Consider the following 25,986-nt stretch of genomic DNA (forward strand, 5'->3'; position numbering starts at 1 on the left):
TAGTGGGCTAACTGGTGTCCACTGTCTGGGGTTGGGGATTGATCAGGGGTCAGCAGGACTTGTATCCTGCTCCTGTGCCTTGTAGTCCTGCTTGCTTCAAGGCAGTAAGACCTACTCCAGGCTCTTGGTCTGGGTGATGTGGCTCTCTCCTCCTAGATCCAAAATGTCTGGAGGGCAGGTGAGCAATGGTGCAGCTCAGATCCTGTTGTGCTTTTAGCCCTTTTGTGACACGTCTCTGCATAGGCAGCTCCAGCTTGACTAATCCTTCAGGTTAACTCCTGAATGCAGGGGCTATTTGGGAGATTTCTGTCCCTGCAGCTAGTGCTGTGGCAGCTGATCAGTCACATTGGGAGGGAATCATGCTCTGAGCTGAGTGGCACTGGGAGAGGCTGAGATTGGGCTGGCAGTGCTCAAGTCTTTTGTGTAGCTTCTCTGGAGGCATTTGGTGAACCAGAAGAAAAGGCAGCTCCCTTCCCCTTGTAAACCCCAGGCCCCAACCTGGCCCTGTGGGAACTGGTGCTGGTGCTCTGGGCTGCTCCCAGGTAGTTGCATTTTACGTGAAGGCTGCAGTTTTGCTTGATTTCAGGCTGGATTGTCCAGTGCAACCCAAGGTGATGAGCAACTGAAATGAGGAGGAGAGAAATCTGGCACCTGGGGTGGCTGTAATGGTGGGCAGTAGGATGATGGTGCTGCAGGCAGGGTGGGCACAGCCCTGCCAGCATCCCCCATGCTGCCCCAGTCTTACTGTGCAAGAGGAGTGACCCCCACAGGAGCGCTGCTATGGGTGGGGAGGTCAACACGTACCCATGGCAGAGACCTGGTGTCCAGGACCTTGTGCTCCAGGAACCACGGTAATGCCATGAATAATTCAGCACGTATTTAAAATCAGGCTGCAGGTCGGCAGGGCTGGCTGCCAGCAGCTGTGCCTGTCGCAGAACTGCTGTCCCTGCCACCCTGGGGACTCATGGCCATGGTGGCTCAGGGAACAGCATCTGCCTTGCCCTATCTCACAGTGTTGCTGTCATATCCATGGCTGCCTGGGCTGGGGGGTTTGCCCTCTCGCTGCCTGCCTCACATTTGGTCCCTGGAAGGGCATGCATCAAGGTGTGGACCCCCATGCCATGCACTGCCCTGTCTCAAACAGTTTCTCGTGGCCACCATGCTGTTTTCTGGCGCTCTGGCTCTGTCTGGCTCCCGGCATCGAGTCCCCTCGTAGGTCTGGAAGTAGTGGGCAGGGAGTCTTAGTGTGACAGGGGCTGCTCTGGGTGCTGGTGAGCTGCTTTTATTGCAAAGGTGCCTTTGGGGCCATGGGGTGAGCTGGTGGTGGCTGTTAATTAAATGCCAGGGCTAATGGGATGTGAAAGGCAGACATGCTGCAGGGCTTAGCTGGCGCTGAGCGGTGCTGCCGGCTACTTACCTGCTTGCTGCCGGCCAGGCCGGAGGTGGTGGTGGTGGGGAGGCAGTGGGGCCTGGAGCTGGCAACACCTTTGTTCAGCAGCCCCAGCTCCAGCTGTGCAGAGGGATGGATGTGGTGTTGCTGGGACCCGAATAGAATCATAGAATCGTTTTGATTGAAAAAGACCTTTAAGCTCATCAAGTTCAACCCCTCACCTCACACTGCCAAGTCCACCACTAACCCACGTCCCTCAGCTACATGACTTTGCAATATCTCCAGGCATGGGGACTCCACTACCAATCTGGGCAGCCTGGGACAGTGTCCAACAACCCTCTCAGGGAAGGAGTTCTTCCTAATCTCCAATCTAAACCTCCCCTGGTGCAGTTTGAGGCTGCTTCCTCTTGTCCTGTGACTTGTTACTCGGGAGAAGAGACTGACCACCACCTCATGAATGTTTCATGACTGGTGTCCTTGGGACTCACTGCCTCACTGGGTGTTCCAGGTGTGTTTGTATGAGAAACAAGAGTAGAGCTACCACAGTGCATTCAAGGTGATGCAGTCTCAATCCACGGCTCCTGCGGTCACACCAAAGCATGACTGCAGTGGATGGATGTGCAAAGGGACCTTTACAAACCAACATTTAATCTTTTTGGAAAACAAACTCACTTTTTGTAGCGGCTGGATTCAAGCAGCCTGTTGAGTATAGGAATTTTAATGTAGGGGAGTTAGAGGCTGGTTGTTAAACGGTCCCTTCGCAGTGAGGGACGGTGTCGCCTTAGTGTTGCTGCTGGCAAGAACTGCAGACAGAGGAGAATGGATGTCCCTCCATGGACACAGGGGATTGTGGCCAGCTCTCTTCTCATGACAGCATTGAGCCTCCTGCGTGACACTGGCCTGTGCTTGAGAGGAGCTGATGTGCCCTGGGGACAGATGTTCTGTGTTCTGGAGGAGGAAGGACGAGTGTCGGGGTGCCTGTCGGGACCCACAGGTGTGGGGACAGTGCTGACATCGAGGCAGTAAATATTTACACTTCTGTTTGGGACAGGAATAAGAACTTTTTCTGTTGCGACTAAAACTCTGCATTGCAACATCTTTCTGCCGGAGCACTGGATGGGGAGTAACTCGGGACAGATGTTTTTGCAGAACTTTGCCAACTCAGTTGAGGCCCAAAATTTAGGGCTTGTAGAAATAACCACAAAGATGTAATAAAACCTAACACGACCAGAAATGTCTGCAGTAATTATGCGATTAGAAACAAAAAATGAAACACAAAAAAGTGATATGTGGTTTAAATTAAAGCATTTTCTTGCAGCATCTTGAGCTCCCCAGCACCAATGCAGGCTCAGACCTGCCTGGAGAGGTTGACTGGGGAGGACAGCAAAGCTCATCCCCGGTACACACTGGGTGATGTTCCTCCTGTGCAGTCAGAGGCTTGGGGGGACCCTCCAGCAGGGAGCCCGAAGAGCTGTGGCTGTGACCCTGCAGCATTCTCTGCCCTTCCAACAGCAGCTACTTTTGTGGCTGCTGCAAGCCTGGTGGAACTTGTGGGTCCAAAGGAAGCCACGTGTGTGCTTGTTGGAGCAGGGATCTGTCACTGTGTGCTATCAGTGTTTCTCTGCTTAAAAACTGCTTTGCAAAGCCATTACTGCACTTGCAGCATGGAGCTGCACCGGGGCTGCCGGGAGCTCCACGCTGTGCCGGGCTGAGGGCACAGGATCGGTGAGCAGCTTCCCCCGCTGGAGAGGGGGAAGGGAAAGGCACCTGTGGGAAGCTGGGAAGCGGGACAGTGAGGCTGGAGGCCCTCCCTGCAAAGGGCAGCATGGCAGTGGGCTACGCGGGGATGGTGAGGGGTCCGCTCCCTGCGGGAGCTCAGCTGAGGAGCAGCAGCAAAGCTGGGCTTGCTTTTGGGATTAGCGCTTCAATCCCGTTGCAGAGGCAGCAGTTGGGGCTGGCGTGTGGCAGAGCTACAGGAAAGCTGGCGGCCCTGGGCCCGCGCTGACCCCGCTGCATTATTGATAGCTCCAGACTTGCCGGCATCGTGTGTCACGGTACTGGGCTCAGCCGGGGCCTGGTGGGCTCTGGAGCAGCTCCAGCTCGTAGCATCTTGGGAATGGAAGTTGAGGCATGTGACAGTCGGAGGAGCCCTCTCTGGGGATGGCAGTGGGATGCCTCCACCTCTCCTGGTGTGGTGATGGCCCATGGCCGTCAGGGCTATGGGAGGCTGCCACACCACAGGCTGTGCTCCAGAGACCCTCCGGTGTTTTGCTTTCCTGGGAGACTGCCCCTTTTCCATACAGGCAGCAATACAGTAAATGCCTACAAATATAATTGACTTTTCAGACCATTGGTCCCTCTGACTTGGCACTTGTTTAGAAGGAGCAGGATAAGACCTTTGAATGAGTGCTGGGGAGTCTGAGGAGCTGGTGGCAGTTCAACCTCTCCTAGAGTGCAGGCAGTTGGGAGCAGCAGGGTCCGTGCTGCGTGGGGGACTGGGGAGCTCTGCATCCTGGAGTCTCGCTGGTGCCCATGCTGGGACTGGAGCAGCCCCAGCTGGGTTCCCCACATGGTCCTGTCTGCTTGCCACTTGTGCGTTTGCAACCTGATAACTTCTGATTTTGGTTGGCTGATTTTTGGTCCTGGTTTGGGCCCCTCCCATTTGTGAGTCTGCAGCGGGGTTTGCTGGAGCCTGGGCTGGTGATGAGCCGGTGGGGGAGCGGCATGTGCTGGGTGTTGCCACGGCATGCGGAGGAGGTGACTGCAGGGATCTGAGCCTAGTCCTGCTGGATGGCATCCAGATACGAGATGGGACACTTACCCACAGTGCTGTGAGGTGAAGAAAATGGTGCGTTACTCGCTATGCTGGAGCATGGCAGGGTCATCCCTGGCTCATGACCCTCCTAGGTTCTGTACACTTGCATCCTCCAGTGTGTGGGAAAGGCATTTGGATGCAAAATGCTTACTTTTATGTGAACTGTGGCTGTGTCCCATCACCCAATATGCCTGAGAGCCATGGGTGGGCTGTGAGGACAGAGGGAGGGGGCTGTACAGGCATCCCCCAGCTGCACCTTGGCTGCCTTGGTGTGGGCAGCGGGTCCCACAGAGGATCTTGGCTGGGGGGTTATTTTTGCGCTGGGGCAGCACAGGAAGCCCCTCCCGGGGAGGAGAGCATCCACCCCGTGGCAGAAACTTCCTTCACTGTGATATTTTTAGTGAAACACAAAGCGAGTGGAAGGGAGCGGGAGGCAGATTAGCATCAGGAGGAGTTGCTCCCTGCCAAGAGCCTTTGTTCCTGGGGCCATGCGTTCCCAAGGGCCACCTGGTCCTGTTAGGAGACAGTGGGGTCACCCCAGGGACCCACCACCTCTCTGGGAGAGGGACAGGAGTTGGGGGTGGGAGGCAGAATGTTTGCATCCCAGCCCATTGCCTGGCCACAGAACAGCGATGCTGCTGACACCAAGAGCTGTTGCACATGGTCCAGCCAGTGATATTCCCTTCTTCATCCCCAGTAATCAAAAGCTTTCTCTCAAACTGATTTGTAAACAGATATTAGATGAGAGCTGTTCAAGACACAGCGTGCTCCGGCAAGGCCATTCCCAGCCCCCTCTGCTCACAGGCATGTGCTAGAGCAGCTTGTGTTAATCACAGCCCTGCCTGTTAGTGGGCACCTTGCCAGCTGTTAAATGGGTCTGTTCGATAGTGAAAATATTAAATGGTTTCAAAGACATTAAAAATCTTCTGGCAGAATCTGCATGTGCCCTGGCAGCTGCACAGAGCCTCTGCTGTGACACTGCTCCATCACTTGCAGGTTTTCTGGTCGGGCTTGGGGTCCCATCATGGTGGAGGAAACCTCAAAACAATATTGGATTTGGGAGTGTTTGGGTTCTTTGTGTATTCTCCAAATGACTTGTGGAGGAGGGGATATACAACACATTTCCAGTTGTTTATTCAGGACCATTCCTGGTGCCGCTGTGCAGTGTGGCTGGATAAAACATCTCCAAGTTTGACTCCAGACCTGGTGATGTGATGCTGTGGGTCTGGGTGAATGCCCAGCTGCCTGGGCAGGAGACTGCTCCCACCAGGATAGAAGGTGCTGGCATTATGGCATTGCTCCTGGCGAGTGGAAACACATGGAGCAAAGGTGCTGTGCATGTGCTGACTTATGGTATGTGTTCCCAGGCCAGAGGGGTCCAGGGCATCCAACTGCTGGCCAGGCACACATGACTACCAGTCGAGGCTTTGAGGAGCTCTTTTCAATCCATAAGGCAGCATCTCTTCACTGACTGCAGCCCTGACAGCAAGAGACTGCGATATGATGGCTGTAGCATCTTCTCTGTGTGCTATGTTTCTGCCCTTCAGTCTAGGAGACTGAGGCTGTGAGGCTGAATGATTTACTCAGCACTGTAGAGAAACTCGATGTATGAATTAAGGTCTGAATTGAACTGGTTTTGGCTTCTAGTCCTTGGCTCTGTCTCTAGGTACCAAGATTTTACAAGCAGTGGTCTTGGGAGACTCCAAGTTGGGATATGAGAGAGAAAATGAAACTCATAATCAGCAAAGCGTTTCTCCAGCTCCACAGGTCACTATAAATAAGGAATTAAACCCCATGTTGTTGACATAATTATTTCTGGCAAGATCCATATAATAATTTAATTTCAGTACAGCTTTTGCCTGCACTCCTCAGTGTTTTGTTCCACTGCTGTGTACATTTAAGCCATAACCAGGCTTGGAGTTGTATTTTGTTGGCTAAATGTCTGGTTTGTGGGGGTTTTTTTCCCCACTAAAACCTTGCAAGAGTTTGTTACCAAGTAGAATAAGCTGTTGGTAGATGTCTTTTAGTGGTGAGTCTGTGGAAGCTGAATTGAAAAGTAGTTTTATGAGCTGGGGGAAAGGTAAGAAAGACTTTTCCCTATAGATGGTGGTGCTGCAGTGGTGCATGGGGCTGCTTTGCAGCCACCTCGGGCTCTGACCCTGGTCTTTCCCTTGGTAGGGTCTCCAGCCCAGGCCTTGAGTTGTGCCGTGTGCTGCCCCATGGCCAGGGATGCTCAGGAAGGGAGGGAGGATGGGGAGGAGCAGTGAGTTGGTGTCTGGATGAGGTTCTGGGCCCTTCCATCACCATCTGCTGCAGATGCAGTGAAGTCAAGGCTCACTGCCCACTCGGACCTGGGGGAGCCTGGCTCCTTGGTCCCTGGGGTTCTGCGCTTAAACCGTCTTACAGGCTTACAGGGACTGATCCCGTTAAAGAAATGAGCAGCACAAAAGATGGTGGGAGGGCTAATCCCTCCTGCTTCTGCCTTGGTGGCCTGAGCTCCCACCCCAGGGTCAGCTCTTCCCGCAGCCCTTGGAGCTGGGGCAGTCCCACCTGGATGGATCAGCATCTCCTGGGCTGCGATGCTTTGCTGTGGGCCAAGTCTTCAGTGGCTCTTCCCAAGCCCTGACAGCTCCTGCCTTGCCGTGTCCACAGCCACTGTGGCTGGCACAGGGCTGGCTTCCTCACTCTGGGCTAGTAGTCCCATATGAGCAGCCAAAGGCCATCTCAGGTAAATCGGTTAATTCTGACCCTGGAGTTGTTCATGGTTAGCAGGATTTAATTAAGACAAGCCTTAATTAGCTCTGAGCGGGATGAATAGTCTGCTTTGCCTGGAAGAGTTCCCTGCTCTTGTCTGGCAGCTGCTAATGAGTGCAGGGCTCTCGCTGACATCGGGATGTTGAGTCCATCCTGGAAATGGGGGTAGATGAGAGATCCCCGCCTCGTGCTGGAGAGGTGCTTGGGGCAGCCCGAAGGTGGGAATAAAAATTGCCTCATGCTGCCCCTTGAAGTGGCTGCTGGGTTTTGTCAGACAGTGGGATTCAACTCCTGGTTTTGTCACTGCTGTGCTGGGGCTGTTCCTGGGGTGGCCACTTTTCCTGTGTCTTTCTGGTCCTCTTCAGCCCTTTCAAGGGCAGGGTCACAGTGGGGAGAGCGTCCTGGGTGTGCTCAGAGCCCGCTGCCAGCACTGGTGTGTGCCAAACACTGCACACCCGCCTTCTCCTGGGCTTTATCAGCAGGAGCAGCCGGAGCCTGGCGCTGGCTTCGGGGTTATCGTGGGACGTCCTCCCGCTCTGCGTTGGAAATACACTTTGTCCTGGACCACCCGCTGCTGCACAGGGCTTTGGCAGAGCTGCCTCCAAACCTCCTTATCTGCCACAGCACCAAAATGCTGTTTGGCCCCTCTGGATGGAGATAAACACCAGCCCCTTCCCCAGGGAGCAGCAGCTGCGAGGGTGCTCAGCTCCCCACAGCATTTGGCAAGCGAGGGGCATCTTATGTCATCTCCTTATTTTTAAGTTACTAAGTTTAAAAGATGTCCCTTTTAGAGCTGAGTGTCCCAGTGGTATGGGCTGAGTGAGCAAGCCCTGGTGTTCCCTGATTGCATCAGGTCTCAGTTTGATCTTGTGTTTGCCAGCAGTGTTGTGGGATGGAGCTGGCACTGGCATTTTCAAATAGTCGCTGTGGAAGGAGGGTTGAGTTGGTTGGGTGAGGTTAAACAGAGCCTCAGTCAGAGCGTGTTGGGTGTAGTGTCAGATCAGCTTCATGGGCAGATTTTGTGTGAAAGCTTGGAGTTTTGGGGAGGAGGTGAGAGCTTGCATGTTACACCAGGGGCTGGGAGTGAGGCCCCTCACTCCTGCTTTTTGGGAAAATTGCAGCCCTGGATATTCATGGCGGGGTTTTTAAATACAAAAGGCCTTATATTTGGTCAACCCCAAGCACGGGTGCCACAGCACTGGCTTTGCTGTCATTAGAAGGAATGCAGAGGATGTTTGGAGCCCTCCCCCTGCCCCGTTTCCTCCAGCGAGCCGTGCTGCCCAGCCAAGACAAATATTGGTAGTAAACTATTGAACTTCCCTGGTCCCAGTGCTCCCCGGCGCTCACACAGCAGCGCCTGTTCTCCCCCTTCCCGGGGCAGGGGCCGGGCTGGGGAGGCACAGATGCATCCCCATACTGCGGACAGCTGGGACAGTGCAACACTGCTGTGGGATGGTGGGAGCTGGAAGGTGTGTGAGGAGCGTGGAGTGAGCCTGTGGCACGCTCTGCAGAGCTGAAGCACTTGTGGGGCTACCCCCAGCTCCTCCTGCCCTGTGGTCATTGCACCTCTTGCCCCAGCCTGGGCATGAGGTGGGCTTGATGGCAGAACAGGGGAAGAGGATCAGCCCCAAAGGGCCAGTACGATGGCTTGTGCGATCTATCTCCCACCCTTCATGTGCTTTATTGCTCTGCAAGTCTAAATACAGCACCCATGCGCTTTCTCTGGGGCTGGAGGAAGGCTGCAGGGGCTTGGGGGGAGGACCAGCTGGTCCATGGTGCAGAACACAGGCTTCCCCAATCTTGTGTTGAATGTCCTGGCTTTCTGCAGTGCCGTGGGATACTTTTTTACCTACTGGGGTCAAAATTGAGTACAGTACTCTATCCTCCAAAATCAGGCTTTCTGGGCAGGTCTCAGTGAGTTTGAGCAGGTTGGTGCTGGCCCTTGACGGCTGTGGATTGCAACGGGTGGGAGGCAGCTGTGGGGATTGTTACGTGGTGCTGTGATATCCCCCAGATCCCGTAGCCCTGACACCAGTGCTGCAGTGTGGCAGGAGTCAAGAACCTGAGTGACCTCAACATTCCTTCCCTGAGTGAGTGGCAGGGAGAGCTCTGTGTCTGACGGGGTGTTCAGTGTTCTCTGGGAAGGGAGCAGCACTCCCCACTGTGCCCAGGGTATCACAGGAGTCCCGGTGTTCCTTGGCACGTCCCACAAGAGCTTGCACCATCTCCAGGGGGATTTCCTTCAGCATCAGTGGTGCTATGCTGTGGGAGTGCAGAGCTGGTACGACTGGATTCTTGCAAATGACCCAGAGTTGTTAAAAGCAACAAATGGGGCTGATCTGGTGATTTCTCAAGGCTTGGCCTCGGTGGGATGCTGAGGAGTCCGGAGGGCAGGCTGATACAGCCTGGGCAGCAGTTTTATGGCTCACAGCTCTGGGCCAGACCCTCTGTCTGCAAGCCAGTGCAAGCTCACACTGGGATGTGCTGTGTATCCTGCCCCACTCAGGAGGCTCTGTTTGGGATCCTCGGAGCAGTGCTGAGGACAGTGAGGTGCATTGCCATGGGTGACAGCTGTGCCTCTGATTTGGGATGCTGCAGAGCGGGGCATGTCTGTGGCACGGGCCTTGCAGAGGAAGTGGGGAGCACAGAGCAATCCCATCAGAGAAGCTCATTCCCAGCATCTCCCTCTGCCTTCCCACCACCCGCCAACAATCCCTCCCCTTGCCTGGGGGATTCGTGGTGAGCGTGGGAAGGACTTTTCCTCCTGTTCCAACAGCTCAAGCTGTGGTTTGAGTCCTGCTTGGAGTGACCAAAGCTCCTTGCCTCCTTTCTTGCCTAGCCACCAGAAAAGAGATCCCTCTGGATCCAGCAAGATCCCTTTGCATCCAGAAGGGAGATCCTGTGTTGGACAAATGCCAGCCCACCAGGACCAGGTCTGCTGTGTCTGTTGTCCCAGAGCCCATTCCCTGGGAGCAGGGACGCTTGCCGGCATCCCGGCTGTGCATTCGCTTGGCAGATGGTGCTGGAAAAGTTGTCTCTCTTAAAGAAAACACATGCACGTGGCGGTTTTGGTCTCCTCCATCATCCCTCCCTCTGTGTCTCTCCCTGGGCTGGGCCAGCTGCTCTCCGTTCCCAGCCAAGCCTGTGCTGCTGTTCCTGGCTCCAGCCCTGCCTGGGGGAGAGCGCGGCTGCCTTCGCTGTCTGAGGCTGCTCAAACGCCAGCAAAGCAGGGGGGAAATAAGCTGCTTCTCGTGGCTCGTGGCTGAGAAATTCCCCAGCTGTGGGATTGCCGAGGAATGTTGGGGACAGCTTGGCTGGTGGTATCGCTGCTGGGGGGAGGCATGTGGGATCAGACACCATGGAAGATGGATGGGGCCGGTGTCCCCACCCTGGCTGCCCTCGCCAGCTTAGGGTTGTCCCCCTGGGGACCTGTGGTCCTCACCAGGACATGGCCCTGGCTGCAGCCCTGCTCCTGAGAGGCCCCTTTGTGCTCAGGGATTTTTGTAATGCTGTGGCTGGAGCTGTGGCACTGTGTCAGGGATTTCAGAGAGGGGCAAATCCAGGCTTACCCCTTGAATGAAAGCATGAGCAGCTGACCAGGTCAAGCTTTTATTTGTTTGGCAGCAAGTCACTCAAAGGCGAAACACTGATGGGAGGCTGTATGTGAAATGCTCTTCCTATCACCTAGGAGCTGTGCCATCCTTTGGGGCAGCCCAGCCTGGCAGGCACTGTCATTGTGAGCTGGAGATCAGGCGTCCTCTTCACCCTTCACATCCTTCCTGCTCTTGTTTTCTCCTGCCCGGCAGTTTCTTGGGATAACAGCCTTTTGTTGTGCCTGGGGCTGTGGCCAAGGTCTGCGGCAGGGTGCTGGCATGGCTGCCCCACTCCCCCCTCCTGGCAAGGACCAGGTTGGGGTGCATGGGCTCAGGGGAGACCAGAACACTTTGATGCGTGGCACAGGGTGGGCGGTACCTCTTCTTCATGCTATTCTGATTCCTTTTGCATTGCCCTGGAAAGGGCTGCTGGGTCGTCGGTGGGAAGCCATGCTGTCCCCTCCACTGTGTCTGAAACAACTGCAGGGCTCAAGGTGAGTGTCCCTGGGGACAATATGTTCCTGCCAAGGCTTGATGCCTGCCATAGTCATTCATGAGCTGGAAGGAACCATCCTGTAGTAGGACTTCCATTGCACAGCCAATCCTTCTCCTCACAGAGGCTGCCATCAGGACGTGACCAGGGACTCAGCATGACCTTGGCCGGCACAGCCAGCCCTTGACTCGGTGCTCTCTTCCACTGCTGGAGACTCACTGAAAATATCCAAATTACCATATCAGCTGTGGTTTGGCTGTGGGTCCCGCTGGGTACCCGTGGCTGGACTCTTTCCACTGCTAATTGAGATCGCTCGTCTGTTTCCCGGCTTGCCTGCCATCCTCCCTTTGTGCTGTGCCTTGGCAGAGGAAGCTGTGGGACGCATCCAAAGGGCACGAGGCGTGTGTGCTGGTGCAGCCCCTGCTCCTCCAGTAGCTCCCTCTGCAGACGGACAGTGCCTGGCTAAGCGCCCCCTCCCAGGCTGGCATGGGCACGCTGGGGCTGTTGGGGAAAACACCGCACATCTCAGTGTGTTTTGCCCTTCATAAACAAATAAATTCTGTTGGATGCTTCTATCACTCAAACCCAGCTGGAGCAAACTGAATAGCGGAGGCAATTTAAGTAAGTTCCAAAAGCCCAGAGCTTATGTTTGGGGCCGACAGCCTGCATGGGCAGGCCAGGTGCCTGGCAGGTCAGGTCGGTGGTGACACTTAGGTGAAGGATGATGGCACTAAGGGACGATGGCACTGTGGCACAGTTTGTACTGCTGCTGTGGGGAACCTGCAGCCCCTCCTCACCTCCCGGTGATATTTAAGCTAACTACTTGTTTCAGGGTGATAGCAGGCTCTGCCAAAAGGTATTTCATGGCAGCTCAGCTGTGTTTGAGACCCTCCTTTCCTCTCAGGCCAGTGATGGCCATGGACACTGCTCTAGTCCCTACTCGTCCCTGCGAAGCAACCAAAACTTTCTCCCTATTGTGGTGTGGTGGCAGCAGCTGCCACTGCCCAGATGATGCTGTGAAGCCACAGGCCTTAAGAGCAAGCGTCACTCAGTCTATTGAGTCAGTTGGAAGAACAAAGTAAGGTTTTTCTCTTTCGACCATGGGTGTCAGAGCTGAAACACCTCTTTGGCTAACGGGGCGGGTGGTAATTAGAGTTGTGGCTGGATAAAAATGGAAGCAAGTTGTTTACTGAGCTGGTCCTGCCTGAGGATTTATTCCTGGCCTGCCTGGTGGAAAACTGCTGAATTACCCCCCTTCTGCAGGTGCTGGGGGGTCTCACCAGCTGAGGCACCTCTGGGTGCTGGAGCTGCCCCACTTCTCCCCAAGCCCAGCCACAGACCAGTGCAGCCTGTCCCTGTGGGGAAGGGGAGCATCTGCTTGTGTTTTGGTGGGCCTGGCATCCCACCAGCCCGGTCCCCCCTTCCCCCTCCTTTATTTATAGCGTTTCGCCAACATCTGGAGTTTGAGACGATTCAGTGCTGGCTGACTTGGAGCTGGGTGAAACGTGTGCGGCCGGAGAAGGAGGGAGGGAGCCTCAGAGCCCTTCCCAGCAGCATATGGGGGCCACAGTACCCCAGTGAGGACCAGACAGGGGTTGGGAAGCCCTGGAGCACCCTCACTCTGCTTTTCCCAGCAATGGGAGAGCTGTCATGTCCTTGCCACGTGGTGTAAACCTGGGGGTTTCTCTGCTTTCCCCCCTCACAGTGCTGCTGGGCAATAATCCTGCTTTCTGGCTGGGTTTTGAGGCTCCTTTGACATTTGCCATCAGCAGTCAGCCCTGTCCCCTATGCAAAGTGTCAGCAAGGTCCCCCTGGCCTGGAGGGATGCAGGGCTACAATAGCCTCCTTTCTGGTGCTGCTTTAATGGGAAAAATTGAGTCATTCCTGGGGGAAGGAGAATGAAAACCAGCACTGCTGTAGCAAGCAGTGGATCCCTGGCATGGCAGTCAATGGAAGCAGCAGTCCCGCTCCTGGCTGTGGCACAAGCCCAAAGCCTGCCTGGTTCTCGTGTTGGGCAGGGCTGTGGGCACTCTGGTGAGGGTTCCCGCTTCTCCCAGCTTTCCTCCTCTTTGTAGCACATCGGGTTTTTGTGGCAGGGATGGAAGGACTGCTCTCCCTTTCCCACATCAGGGCAATAAGCATCTGCTTGAAGTTAAGTGCATCCCTAAATCTGAGCAAAAGCAGCAGCCTTTGAGCTTCCAACAAAATTGTAGTAATAATAGTGGCAATTAAAGCTTGCCTGAGGCTCAGCTCCCAGTATAACCGTGCCAAGAGAGGGTGCCGGTGTCAAAGAGGGTGTAAAAGGGCCCCTTGTTCTGGCAGTGCTGCAGCCCCGGGCCTTCTTCCTACATGTGTTTCTCCTCCTGTTCAGCTCCTGCCTGGCTCCCAGCGTTGGCCCTTGCTGCTCTGCCTGCCAAGGGTTGGGTTTGAGTCGGGATTGCATGCTGCTGGAGCTGGTCTACCCCTCCACAACTCCCAAAGGTGGCTGAGCATCCCTTGGTGCTTGCTGCCTGCAGCAGAGGAGACAAAGTGCAGTGGATTGAGAGTTCCTGTCTGTTAGTGAGACAGTAGGAATGGACACAGAGGCCCTGAGCAGTGTCCTGTGTCCCCCGAGAACATCTCGGTGTTCTGAAGTGGCTGTGGAACAGGGCAGGAGCCCAGTGTCCCCCACCCCCAATGGGCTCTGCTGGTGGAGGTTTTCTTTGCAGAGAGCAGGCGAGCAAAGGAGCTCTTTTCTGACCAAAACCATATGCAAAAGGAGAGGAAACACCACGGGAGCTGACTTGAAAGAAAGTATGTTAACAATGTAAATTAGGCAAGAATGCTCCTGCCTGTGTTTTTTCCAGCTCCACTGAGCAGAGGCAGAAAGGCTTGAGGTGTCACAGGGTGATCTGAGCTAGGAGTGCGTCCAGGCAGTGGACTTCTAACAGTAGTAATTGAGCCTATTTGACTGTCCCCAGCAAAGGGCAAAGCCCCCCGGGCTGGACCACGGAGGGATGGGACTGGTGCTGGAAGCAGCCTTGAAAGTGCCAGTGGGCATGAAGTGCTGTGGGTGAGGTGGTCCCGGGCAGCACTGAGCCGATTAGGTGGTGAGCTCTGATCTCTGGTGATTACACGGCAGCTGAGCTCAGCTCAGTTTGAGCAAATCCCTGTTCTGGGGGATAAGTGGGGCTGGGGCTCCAACTCCCTCAGTGGTGCTGCCATGGGACACTGCTGTGGGACATCATGTGCTTCCTGGCTGTGCTGAGAAGCATCCCTTCAGCCTCGGTGGGGTTCATGGGGTGAACTCCTGTGCTGAGGTGCACAGAGGCATCGTGGCTTCTGCATGCTGGGCTGCAGGGGCTGCTCAGCCTCACGGTTCGCTGGGACCCACCGGGCTCCTGCAGCAGATGGTACTGACCTGGCCTCGGCCACTAGACTAGCTGTGTGTCTGTGCATGTGGTGTGCTTGGTCATTCTCCTCTTCCTCTCCTGGAGGACCTGGGAGAGCTGGGTGTCTGTGCTGGCACTGGTGGCTTATCCCTGGAATAAGGCATTTTTAGCCTATCATGGGTGTGCATTTGCTTGGGCAGCCCTAGAGCTTGGGGCTGGGTCAGCTGTGCTGTTAAGACATCAGTGGGCTTGTGGCCTTGAACCTGGGCTGGTGTATGGGCTCTGGAACCAGGGAGAGGCTTTCTAGGGAGAGATAGATTTTAGCTTGGACAACAGAGCACAGGGGGCTTCTCTGCTGTCCCTTGAAATCTGGGAGGTGAGTTTATGCTTCGGGAAACAGAAAAGACCAAAGTGCTGTTGGTTTGGTGCTTCTGCAAGTGCGTTCTGCTTGCATGGAAGCTGACACGTAGTAATTAAGTGCACGGAAGCCCCTTGTTAATCAGTCAATGACATTTATGGTACTGGCTTCGTGGTGGAGTGTGCCTGAAACATCGAGGTGTACAAAATGGGAATGGTCCTGATCACTGTAGGGACCTGCATGGAGAATTATGCTGTGACATCCCAGTGAGCCAAGGGGCATCCCTTGGGGTCCCCAGTGAGCCAGGAGGTGTCTCTGGGGATCCCTGTAGCCTAGCAGCGGCACTGGAAACTCTTAAGGGAAAACAAATAATCAGATGCTTCAAGAGTTGCAAGGAGATTGTGAGAGCTGGCAACACCCAACCATTATTTGTGTGGTTTTTTTTTTTTAATTATTATTATTCAAAGGGTTTCATTGTTATTTAATGTCTTGTTTGTGCATTTTTAAATGGACCAGCTTGAACAGCGTTTCCGAAACCTTTTTCCTACTAAAACGCTGATGTTTTGCCTCAAGCAGCAGCAGCTCCGGGGCTGGTGTGGCAATGCACATCCCTGCAGCATTCACCTGCACATGCACACGTGTACCTGTGAATGGCTGTAGGTGCAGTGTGCAAGGCCATGCCGTGCCATTGCTTCTTAGTCCAACTTATTAAATCAGTGGCCACTGGTAGTGTCTGGATTCCCAAAGAAAAAAGAGGGCTTCATTTTGCAAGGGGTTCGGGGTTTTTTTTGGCATGCAACTGTTTTTTTGTGCAAATGAGTAAAAAATACAGTTGTTTTTTGTTGACTTCCTAGTAAACATGTGAACCTAACTTTCCCAAACTGGCTTTTATGTTTTTGGTGTGTGAAGGGGTGGCAAAACCTCCTCAGAGCAATACTGGAGCATTTCTGCAGGGGTGAGTGTTGGGGGGTTTCTGAGGAGCCCAGATAATGTGCCACTGTTGTAGGGAACTTGTCATCATAAGGCTTGGGTTTCACAAAGGCAAAATCCCCCTGGGAGCTTAGGAAATATCTTCCCAGAACACAAGTAGGGAAACGTTGGCACCAGTTGGAAAGAAAATAAATAGCAGAGCTGGCAAGAGATGCAGCAGCTCCGTGTCAACAGAGCATGTAAGTGCCAAGTGTCTGGGCATGTGCTCGGGGCTGGGTGAAGTGAGGGGAGCATCAATGTTTGCCTCATCCCAGAGAGGGGCTTGTCAGAGCTGTGGTCTAAGACCCAATTTTTCCAGTGGCCGAGGATTGCGTTATGCAGGAGGTTTAAGAGCCCAGCAAAAGCCTCGGATCATCTCTTGCAGGAGGATAAGCAGTTGTGCCAGAGGGTTTCTGCTCAGGCAGATGCTGAACTGGGATTATTTATATATTTTCAAAACAGAGGTCTTGAATTCATTTAGTCAAGGACCTCGAATTCAAGATTTTGCGGTGAGTGCAGAGCAAGCTGTGATGAGACATGGCACCGGTTCCCACCCTCGCAGCCAAAGGGATCCTGCACACCAAGCTTTCCGCCTGTGTGGTTTATTTATTGAGTAACTCGATTTCACTGGCAACCCCAGGGAATCCCCTGAAGGCGGAGGGGCTGGATCCCCGGTTCCCCTGCTGAGCCCTGGGGATCCCCGCGCTGGGACGGCAGCCCTGGCATGGCATTACCCAATGATTTCTCAGTGCTTTTGTGCTAGTGATCCCGTGAAAATGCAGCGAGAGGAATATCGTCTAGAGAAGTTTCTAAACCCGAATGGGTGATCCCAGACACATTCCCCTCTGCTTGAGACGTGCCCCCTTTTCCTCGCGGTACGGAGCCCTGTGCATCCTTTAAGGTCGCCCGGACTCGACCCTCTTTGGCCGCTTGAATCATTTCCTGTTGTTTTCAGTTTTTGAAGAACTCCAGGGCAAGCTGGAAATGTTTGCAGATAGAGTGAACTGAGTGCTCCAGGGCCATGGGAAAAACACAGGCATGCTACATCTGCAGAGAGAGAGGATGCAGAGGAGGGTAGTGGCAGGCAGAGGGGCTGCTGGTCCTGGCTGAGCCAGGTGGGAGCTGGAGAGCTTTGGGAGTACAGCAGCCAAGGGGCTGTTTTGGCAGGAGGCAAGTTTAAACATCAGTGAATGTTGGACTGGTGATTTGAACGTTGCACTGGTGATTCAAGAACCAATCAATGCATTGAGCTGTCAATGTCAAGAGCATCTCACCAGGCAGGTGCCTGTGGGCCTCCTTTCCTCCAAAACTTGTCTTGGTGCCATCCCCATGCCCTGTAAGCTCAGCTGCAGCATATGAGCAGTCAATAAGGTTGTTCTTGCAGCTCCCTCATGCTTTTTTGAGGCACTGCCAAGTTAATGTGCAAATGTTCAGGTACGGTTTGCAGCTGGTCCGAGTGAGCCCTGGTGCTCGTGCCAGGCGCTGCCAACAGCAGCTCCCGGCTGTAAGCGCTTTTTGAAGAGTTGGTGCTCTGGCCCTGAGAAGTTGGAGTGACCAACGTGTGCTGGAGCAGTGGCATCGTGGATGGCTCTGACCTGGCAGCCAGTGAGGACTGGTCATCTCACATAGTTCTTTTCCTGAGTGCTGGGATGGAGCTGGTCAAGGTGGATCTGAGTCCCAATCCACTGCTATCCCTCCTGGGCGTTACAGCCACAGCTAAAATTCCCCCAGCTTTTTGCCCCAGGACTCTGGGACCGATCTCATTGTTCACTGTTTGTGAATGCAATCCAAGTGCAAGCAGGAGCAGCTCCAGCTCTTGCTTTGCCCTGGGGAAGGCTTTGCTCTTGCCTCCCTGTTTCAGGGTCTGGTGGGACTAGGGGTCCATGGCAGGTTTGGATGGTCAGCCTTGCAGGGGCTGGATTTGAGGGAGCTTGTTGCAGAAGGAGTGGAGAAGGTGGTTTGGTGTGGGCAGTGCCCTGGGGAGGTGGAGCCTGAAGTATTGGAGAGAAAAGTGGCTTTTTTTTGCATTCCCCACAAAGGGCCACATGAGGATGGAGGCTGCAGTTATGCCAGAGTCACCCTCTGAATTTTTCCAACCCACTGTGTGCCCCACCAGCTTGAGTATTTCATAAGCAGCTCGAGCAGAGCCGTGCTGAGGGATTTATTTACTTCCTATCCATCCGGCGGGTGCACGTGGGGTTGAAGCAAGGGCCAGATAGGGCGAAGGGGGGGTTTCTCCTGCAGTGAAGCAGTTGTGGTAGGTTTCTACCTCCAGTTGCCCCATCCCCAGGTCTCATCCTGTTGCATTAAGGCCTGCAACAGGCAATTGGCGCTGGGGGTATCCAGAGCCCCTGCTTGCAAAGCAGTCACAACTTGTGACACGGGGGCACGTGCTCTCCGTGGCACGAAGTGAGTATTTCTTGCTGAGATTATTTGAGTTTACTTCCTGTCATCCATGGCCTCTGTCCCTTGCCAGCAGTGTCACCCCGGCTGGGTGAGAGGCAGGTGTGGCTGTGCTCCAGGCAGGTGGTGGTTGATGCCCTGTGCCTGAGGGTCCTCTGGCCATGAGCTCTTCCAGGTAGAGAACCCAGATGGGCACAGAGATGTGCAGTGAGTAACATTGTTCGTGTTTGGCTGTTTGCATTAATGGGGTGCCCGAGGTGCTGAGCAGGGAGTGGTGCCTGGAGGCAGATGGGTGCTGAGGGGCTGCTCTCTCCATCCCAGTCCGCACCTGGTGGCTCCCTGGCCGTGCCAAAGGGGGAAGGCATGTTCTGCTTGTGCCTGCATGGTGCTCCTCCAGAAAATCTCTTCTTTGAGGGGACAACGGAGACAGAATCAGCCCCAAAGTGACTTAGTGGTGACAGCCAGGCAGCAGGAGCTGGCAGCTTGCTGACAGTGCCTGGCCACCCTCTCGTCAGCTCCCTTGCAGGCTGTGTTCCTCCTGTGAGCATCAGGCAGTGACTTCAGGGCTGGCATTGGCAGGTCACTGCTGTCCCCATGGGGAGCCAGGAAGTCAGCAAGCGCTGGAGAATTTATTCAGCTCTTCATTGACTTCTGTATTAGCCCCACTGTGACTTGTAGAGGCCCAAAATCACCAGTAGTTCCTTGTCCTTGGGGCAGAAAGGGGCCCTGTGGATAGTCTGGCTCCACGGTGGCAATGGGAACACATTTTGGTTGCTTTGGCTCTTGCCATACAGGGTCCATGTGCAGCTGGGGCCCCTTGGCATTGTCCCCAGGGCCCTCGTGTCTCCTGGGCACCAGCCATAGATGCCTTCAGCTCTTGCAGGCCTTCTTGGAGAGGAAGCAGCTTTTAAGCAACATTGAGGGTGTTTTGCAGAAATAACCCCAAGGTGCTGCAAGTGCAAGGAGCCACTGGCACAGGCAGTCCCAGCACAAAGCCACACAGGCTGTAGGAGCCAGAGGAGAAGGGCAACAATGTGGGTGAAGGATTGGGAGAACAAGTCTGATAGGGAACAGTTGAGGGGTGTTTACTCTGGAGAAGAGGATGCTGAGAGGAGACATGGTCTCTCTCTACACTCCCTGACAGGAGGTTGGAGTGAGGTGAGGGTCAGTATCTTCTCCCAAGTAACAAGTCACAGGACAAGAGGGAACAGCCTCAAGTTGCACCAGAGGAGGTTTAGATTGGACATTAGGAAGAACTTTTTCACTGAGAGGATTGTTGGACACTGTCCTAGGCTTCCCAGGGTAGTGATGGAGTCCCCATCTCTGGAAATGTTGCAAAGCCATGTAGCTGAGCTGCTGAGGGATGTGGATTAGGGATGGGCTTGGCAGTGTGAGGGGAGGGGTTGGACTCCATGAGCTTAAAGATCTTTTCCAACCAAACAATTTTATAATTCTAAGACATCTCTGGGCATGTGGCAGGAGAGGAGAAAGAAGTGCAGGTTTGGTGTTTCAGTGTACCTCTTGGCAAAGATGGGAACACAGAGGAAAATGCTGTGTAGACTGTAATTGGAAAGGAAAGGCCATATGAGATTTCACCATAAATGTGATGTGAAAAAAATGAAGTCTGTTGGGCAGGAGAGGAGCAGCATTCAGTTTAATGACAGATTAAAACTCAGCCGTGGGGATATTTTGCTTAAAGCACAGATGAGAATGAAGACCCCTGTCTCCAAGGCAGCTCTTGCCAGGGTGCAGTGCTGTGCTGCGAGCTGCTGCTGCCTTGTGCATGGGCTGTAAGGGGCTGTGTGGGGGCTGGTGTGAGGAGAGCAGCATCCAAGGGAATGTAAAAGGTCCTGCAGACCCAGAGAAAAGCCCAAGTAGCCATAAAGCATTTTTCCACGGGCCAGGGGAAGGCACAAAAGTCCTCACATGCTCCTGTACCCTCCATCCTGCAGCAAGCTCAGCCTTTCCATGCTGCAGGGAGCTGTTGTGCATGGGGTTCATCCCCCTGGCCCCAAAGCCCCAGCACTGGAAGGTGATTGTACCTCTGGGTGATGCTGATGGTACCGAGACCAAGGGCACGGCGCTGCCTTAAATAAATAACTGAGGTTAATCCGATGTCTCAGTGAGCCTGTGTGCTTTGCCTGGGCTCTTGGGTTTGGCTCCTCCCTGCCCAGGGCTGTGGGGCTCAGTCATGGTGTATGGGTGGAATTTATCTGGGCTACTTCTGGTCAAGGAAATGCATTTTTTTGTTTTGCTTTAATTTTTCTGGAATGGTTTTGGACAATTGATTTTCTAAAATAGACTCAATGAGAGGAAATTCATTTGTTAATCTGTCCCTGTTCAGAGGAATGGGAGGACAGGGTGCAGATATGGTGCTTCCTTGGTAGCTTTATTTATGGTTGCATCTGCTTTAGAGCAGAACCAAACCTATAAATTAACCCCCGTGTTTTGTCTCTCCCAACCCCTTCTCTGTTCATCAGGATTTAAACGGACAGAAGGAGCTGTGCCCACGTCTCTGCCACCTGAAGAAAGGCCCCAGTGGCTACGGCTTCAACCTGCACAGTGAGAAGTCCCGGCCGGGGCAGTTCATCCGCTCGGTCGACCCCGACTCTCCGGCCTCCAGAGCGGGGCTGCGGCCCCAGGACCGGCTGGTGGAGGTGAGGGCACAGGGGTTGGCACCTCCCTGCCTGTGCAGCCTCTGGGGCATTCCTCAGCACGTGCTGCACAGGGATGTTCGGTCCTGCCCAGCTTGGCAGGAGCAGCCAGGTCCTGGCCTCATCTCCCCAGGGGAGTGGGACAGCATGAGCGGTGGGTCCCTCAGGAAAGCCTGAAACTGAGACGGACCCACATGCTGTGACCTTTTCCATCAGATCCCTCCTGTGATGCTCTGTGATAGGGAGCCATAGGACCCCTTTGAGTGCTTAGGCAGTGGCTTTGTGGTCCTTTGGCAGCTGATTCCAAGCAGACACCTGTGAGCACCGAAGTCTAGATGCTGCTGGTGGCTCTGGGTGGCAAGGAAGAGGGTTGGAGCAGGTGAACTGTTGCCTGTGTGCCTTTCTGAGTGGCTCGGGGCAGACAGTGGGATCCTGTGAGCAGGTGGGGTGCTTGGTGGGTGCCCATCCTCCCCTGCAGCACAGTGAGCCCCACACTCAGTGGTGTTGCCTGGTGCCACTCAGTGCTGGAGCTGGATCTGCCAAAATGTGTGGGGAGATATTGGGGATCAACACAGGGGAGAGGGTGGCCTCCTGCACAGCCACCCTTCAGTCTGGCATCCTGCTGCCGGTATGGGAACTGGTCAGTGCTGTCTGGCCAAGGTGATGTGCTGCCAGGCAGTAAAAAGAGGGGACAAAGCTCTGAAGAGACTTTCAGACATGAAATAATGAAAGATGGGGAGCAGTCACTGAATGCTGGATGACATGAGTTTTGACACGTGTGGGAATAGTCCTCCCTTCAGTTTTTGTGTCTTGTGTTTCTCCTGAAGAATGAAGTTCCCCTGTCCAGAGCTGCCTGTGCTTTGAGCACAGGGACAGGCAGGGCTTGATCTAGCAGTTGGAGCCCCAGGCATGGCAGCCATCACCCCTTCCACTGCAGGAGCACATAGATGTCCCCTGCTCAGGGTGATGGGTGGCCCTTCCTCAGGAGAGTGAACCCCAAAGCATGGGGAACCCATGGGGAGCAAACCATGGCCCTCACCAGCAGCTCAGAGAGGGGAATGCGATTTGCCCTTCCAAAGGAAAACATTCACATCCTGCAGAGATGGGGAAATCCTAAGACCAAAGCACTTCTCTGCTTTCCAGCCCTGTGAATAATTGTTCCCCAGGCAGTGGGAGCTGCTGCCTCTTCCTAGCACCTGAAAGTTTAATGCTGGGAGCAGCGTGGGGCCGGGACTGGGAGCAGGGCAGCAGCAGCAGCTCCCGGCAGCACGGTGTCACGGCGAGGGGTTGTGTTATTTATTGATGGGTGCTTGGCAGAGTGCCTGGCACACACAAAGCGGTGAGGGGTGAGCTGGCGAGCTCGGAAACCCTATCCCCTCCTTACTCGCTCTTTGGGGCTTTGATAAATATTTGATGCCCCCCAGCCCTGCTGCTGTGGGCAGGCTGGGCGTGCTGGGGCCAGGGCAAGAGCAGCCCCACACCTCCTGGCCAAGCAGGGGTGAGCACTGGGCATGAACTGGAGTGGATGGAGGATGCTGCTGGGAACAGAGAGGGGTTACAAGCCAGCACAGCTGAGGTTGCCAGTGAGATGCAAAGCTTGGGGAGGGTAGCTTCCTGTTTGTCCCGGTCCTTGCCCTGGCCCTCAGGGCCTGCTTGTGCCCCAGGTTTATGTTCAGGCATGTGTAACGCAAAGAGGAACCCAAAGTTTGGAGCTGGCTCTGCAGTGTTCACCTGCCTTATTGTCTTGAGGTTGTCGTGGGGTAGAGACCCTCCTCCAGAGCCTCAGCACAACCCAGAGGTGGCATCCCCACTGTGAAATAGGGGGACTTCGCAGCAAGAGGGTCGATGGCTGGGCCAGGACCAGCCTCATCTGCCATCCCACTTCCCTGCGATGGGCTGCAGCGTCCTGGGAGCTGCTGGGCCAATGCCATGCTGGTGTAGCTCAGCTCCTTGAGGGGCTGCCAGGTCAGGGTTGCCCCTCTCCTTGACTCTGGCATCAGTGGGCTCTGCTCTTTGGGGCCTGACATGGGAAGAGGCACTTGTCTGTCTGCAGGCAGGGGAGGGGGAATGAAAATGTGTTGGTGCTGGTGATCCTGGACAGCCGTAACCCTGCAGGAGAGCAGCCATGTGCGTCCAAAGCATGCAGCTCTAACCTCACATGGGGCTTAGAAAAACAACCAAAGCCTGCTCTCCACTTCTCCTAACGAAGGCCCTTCTGTGCTAGGCAGATTCCTGAAGTCTCTGATTTTTTTTCAGAAAGCTGTAGTAATGGGTTGTTCATTTTAAGAGGAGAGTGCTCTGATCCTACTCTGATCCTCGTGATCTCTGCATCACCAGCACTCTCTGCCCTTCTCTGTCCAAGCTGAATTAGTGCAGATGGATGCTAAAGGCAGGATGGGAGGTGAAGGGTGGACTCAGCTTTGCTGGAGAGGGGCTGGAGCATTGAGAAGAGTTTTATCACATGAAAAGAGGGTCCAGCAAGCAAGGGGCTGGGCACTGCAGAGACCTTCCCCTGTGGGACAAAGGGCAATTCATTCCTCACCCAAACAATGCCTCAAAATGAAATCACAGTTGTTCCCTTGGTGCAGGGAACAATGGGGAGCGGAGGATCACGTTCCCTGGCAGTTCCCAGCTTGAAGGAAGGGAAGGGAGAAATGAATCCCAGCAGCAAGCACAGGCCCTCGCCTGGCAGGGACATGAGGGATCCCTGGTTTTCCATCACAGAGGGCTGAAGGATGGTGTGATGACACCACAGCAGTCTGGGCAGGGTTGGGGAGCAGGACACACCGGTGGTACGCAGTCCACTGCCTGTGCATGTAGTTGCAGCCTGGCATGACTTGGCTGTATCCAAAGTGAAGGCTGAGTTTGCAGTCACTAAAGAGGGCAGGCAGAGTGTTTCAGCGGGACCTGGGTGGGTGAGGTGATGGCAGAGTCTGGGGTCTGAGATTTTTGGGATGTGGTGGAGGTGGGGGTGTGTAGCAACACAAAGGATGCTCTGGCAGAGGCACTGGGTGAGTGGGGGTCGGTAGGAGGCTGTGTCTGGCTCAAGAAGGGGAAGGAAAAAGCCTGCATCCTTCTTATCATCCAAACAGGAGTTAAAAAAGGAACCCACATCCCCTGGGGGCTGAGGAGGCTGCTCTGGGGGTCTCTCAGCTGGGACTAGCATCTCTGCTGTGGAGTCACAGACTGGGGTTCTGATGCCGTTGCTTTGCAGGTGAACGGGATAAACGTGGAGGGCCTGCGGCACTCTGAGGTGGTATCCCACATCAAGTCCAGGGAGAGCGAAGCCAGGCTGCTGGTGGTGGACCCTGAAACAGATGAATACTTCAAGAAGCTGGGGGTGACCCCCACGGAGGAGCACACCAAAGGTGAGACCTCGCTTTCTCTGGGCGACATCTAAGGCATTCCTGTGACTCACTGTGTCATGGGTGGGATTTCAGAAGTGAGGGAGAGTCATGTTTCCCTTCTGTCTCATCCCTTGATAGTTTCCTGAGCACCACCCAGCTATTTATAAAGGGTGAGAATATTTCCTAATCTAGCCAAAACCCAATTTGTTGTTTTTATACCGTGAGTAATTAACTTAGGAACTTGCTGCCATAAAGCATCTGAGGCAGAGTGTGGGGGGAGGTGGGCACTTGGTGAGCGATGAGCTTGTAGACGGATGCTCAGATGGGACTGGTCTATCTGGCCAAGGCTGGGAAGCCTCTCTGGCTGTTCCTCGGGCCCCTCCATTTCCAACTGTAGCACCTACACCTTGAGGGGGGAGGGGTGTCTGGTGTGGGAATGGGTGAATCTGTGGGGTCTGGGGCAGCAGAGCAGGCTGCTTGAGGTGCTGAGCTGTATTTCAGGAGGGCGAGTGCAATAAACCCCCCGTTCCTCTTTGCTGTAGCAACGCATTGAGACATACCGGAGCCAGCACCGTGTGCGTACAGGGGAAAGGCTTTCAAGCCGTGGTGATCACAGGGGCGGCTGTTGCAGGAAATGTTTTCCATGCTGTTGAAACCTGGCAGAGAAAGCTACCTGTCCACTCCCCAACCTGGCGTGCTGCAGCTCCCAGCCCCGGCTGAATGGGGAGCTCTGTTTCCCAACAGAGCTGTTCCTTATCTGATCTGCACCCGGGCTCCCTCGGGTGCTCAGTGGGGAGATTTGTCCCAAGAAATAGGTCAAACAATGCTGAGAAGCGCACGGGGCGCAAGCGGTGTCAGATGGTCCGCGGCGGTTCGAGGGGGAGCTGGGGCGAGAGCTGTCTGCTGGCACGAGAGATAAAGGAGCCCTTGTTCCCTGGGGTGGGGATGTCTCCGGGGCCAGGGACGTGCAGGGGGGTGTGGGTGGGTGGTGGATGCTCCTGCCTTGGCTCTTCAGCTCTCGCTGCCATCGTCGTGCGTGTGTCAGAGATGGACAATTGGATCTGGTGTTGGTAACAAAGTACTCTGGTAAATTCTGTTGTTTGTAGGAAAAGAGGAAATAATAATAATGGCACTCTTTAGTCAAACCCCCTTTGGCCTCAAGCTGCCAATTTCAAAGTCTTACAGCTGATCCCGAGCACGTCAGTGTTTTAGCCAATGAAGGCTTTTTCAGAGCTATGCACCTTTTGGGATTAAGGAAATACAAAGATGTTTCCAGACATGCCACATTTTGAAATTACCTTTTTTTTGGTTTTAAATCCAGTTCCACTTTAGTATTGACTTTGATCTCAAGCTTGCTTCTCATTTAAATAACGTTATCTTTTAGCTTCTTATGATACTGGAGTCTTTAGCATCATTTCTGCTATGAGCTGACTTCAGATTCCCATTGCTCAGAGCTTATCATAGAGTCCCAGGATGGTTTGTTTGGAGGGGACCTTAAAGCTCATCTTATTCTATCCCTCAGCCATGGGCAGCGACACCTTCTGCTAGCCCAGGTTGCTCCAAGCCACCTCCAAACTGTCCTTGAATACTCCAAGGGATGCAGCAACCACAACCTCTCTGGGCAACCTGTGGCAGGGCCTCACCACCCTCACAGGGAAGAGCTTCTTCCTGATATCTCACCAAATCTCTCCTCTTTAGATTAGGAGCCATCTCCACTTGTCCTGTCACTACAGGCCCTTGTAAAATCATGAGCCCAACATGCAGTATTATGGGATACTCCAGGATCCCAACAACATAACTAGTTTTAAAGATTTCTGATTAAACAGCTTCTGGGAAAAA

General features: G+C 54.3%; 1 protein-coding gene across 1 annotated transcript in view; it reads left to right on the plus strand.

The window, feature by feature from the left end:
* Positions 1 to 25,986, plus strand: part of NHERF2 (NHERF family PDZ scaffold protein 2) — a 39,766-nt gene that overhangs the window by 6,665 nt on the left and 7,115 nt on the right. The window contains exons 3-4 of the mRNA XM_010209140.2: positions 20,627 to 20,803; positions 24,015 to 24,168. Coding sequence (XP_010207442.2) covers positions 20,627 to 20,803; positions 24,015 to 24,168 — 331 coding nt within the window. The remainder of the gene's footprint in view (positions 1 to 20,626; positions 20,804 to 24,014; positions 24,169 to 25,986) is intronic.

The sequence above is a fragment of the Colius striatus genome, chromosome 3 (assembly GCF_028858725.1).
Source record: "Colius striatus isolate bColStr4 chromosome 3, bColStr4.1.hap1, whole genome shotgun sequence".
NCBI lineage: Eukaryota > Metazoa > Chordata > Aves > Coliiformes > Coliidae > Colius > Colius striatus.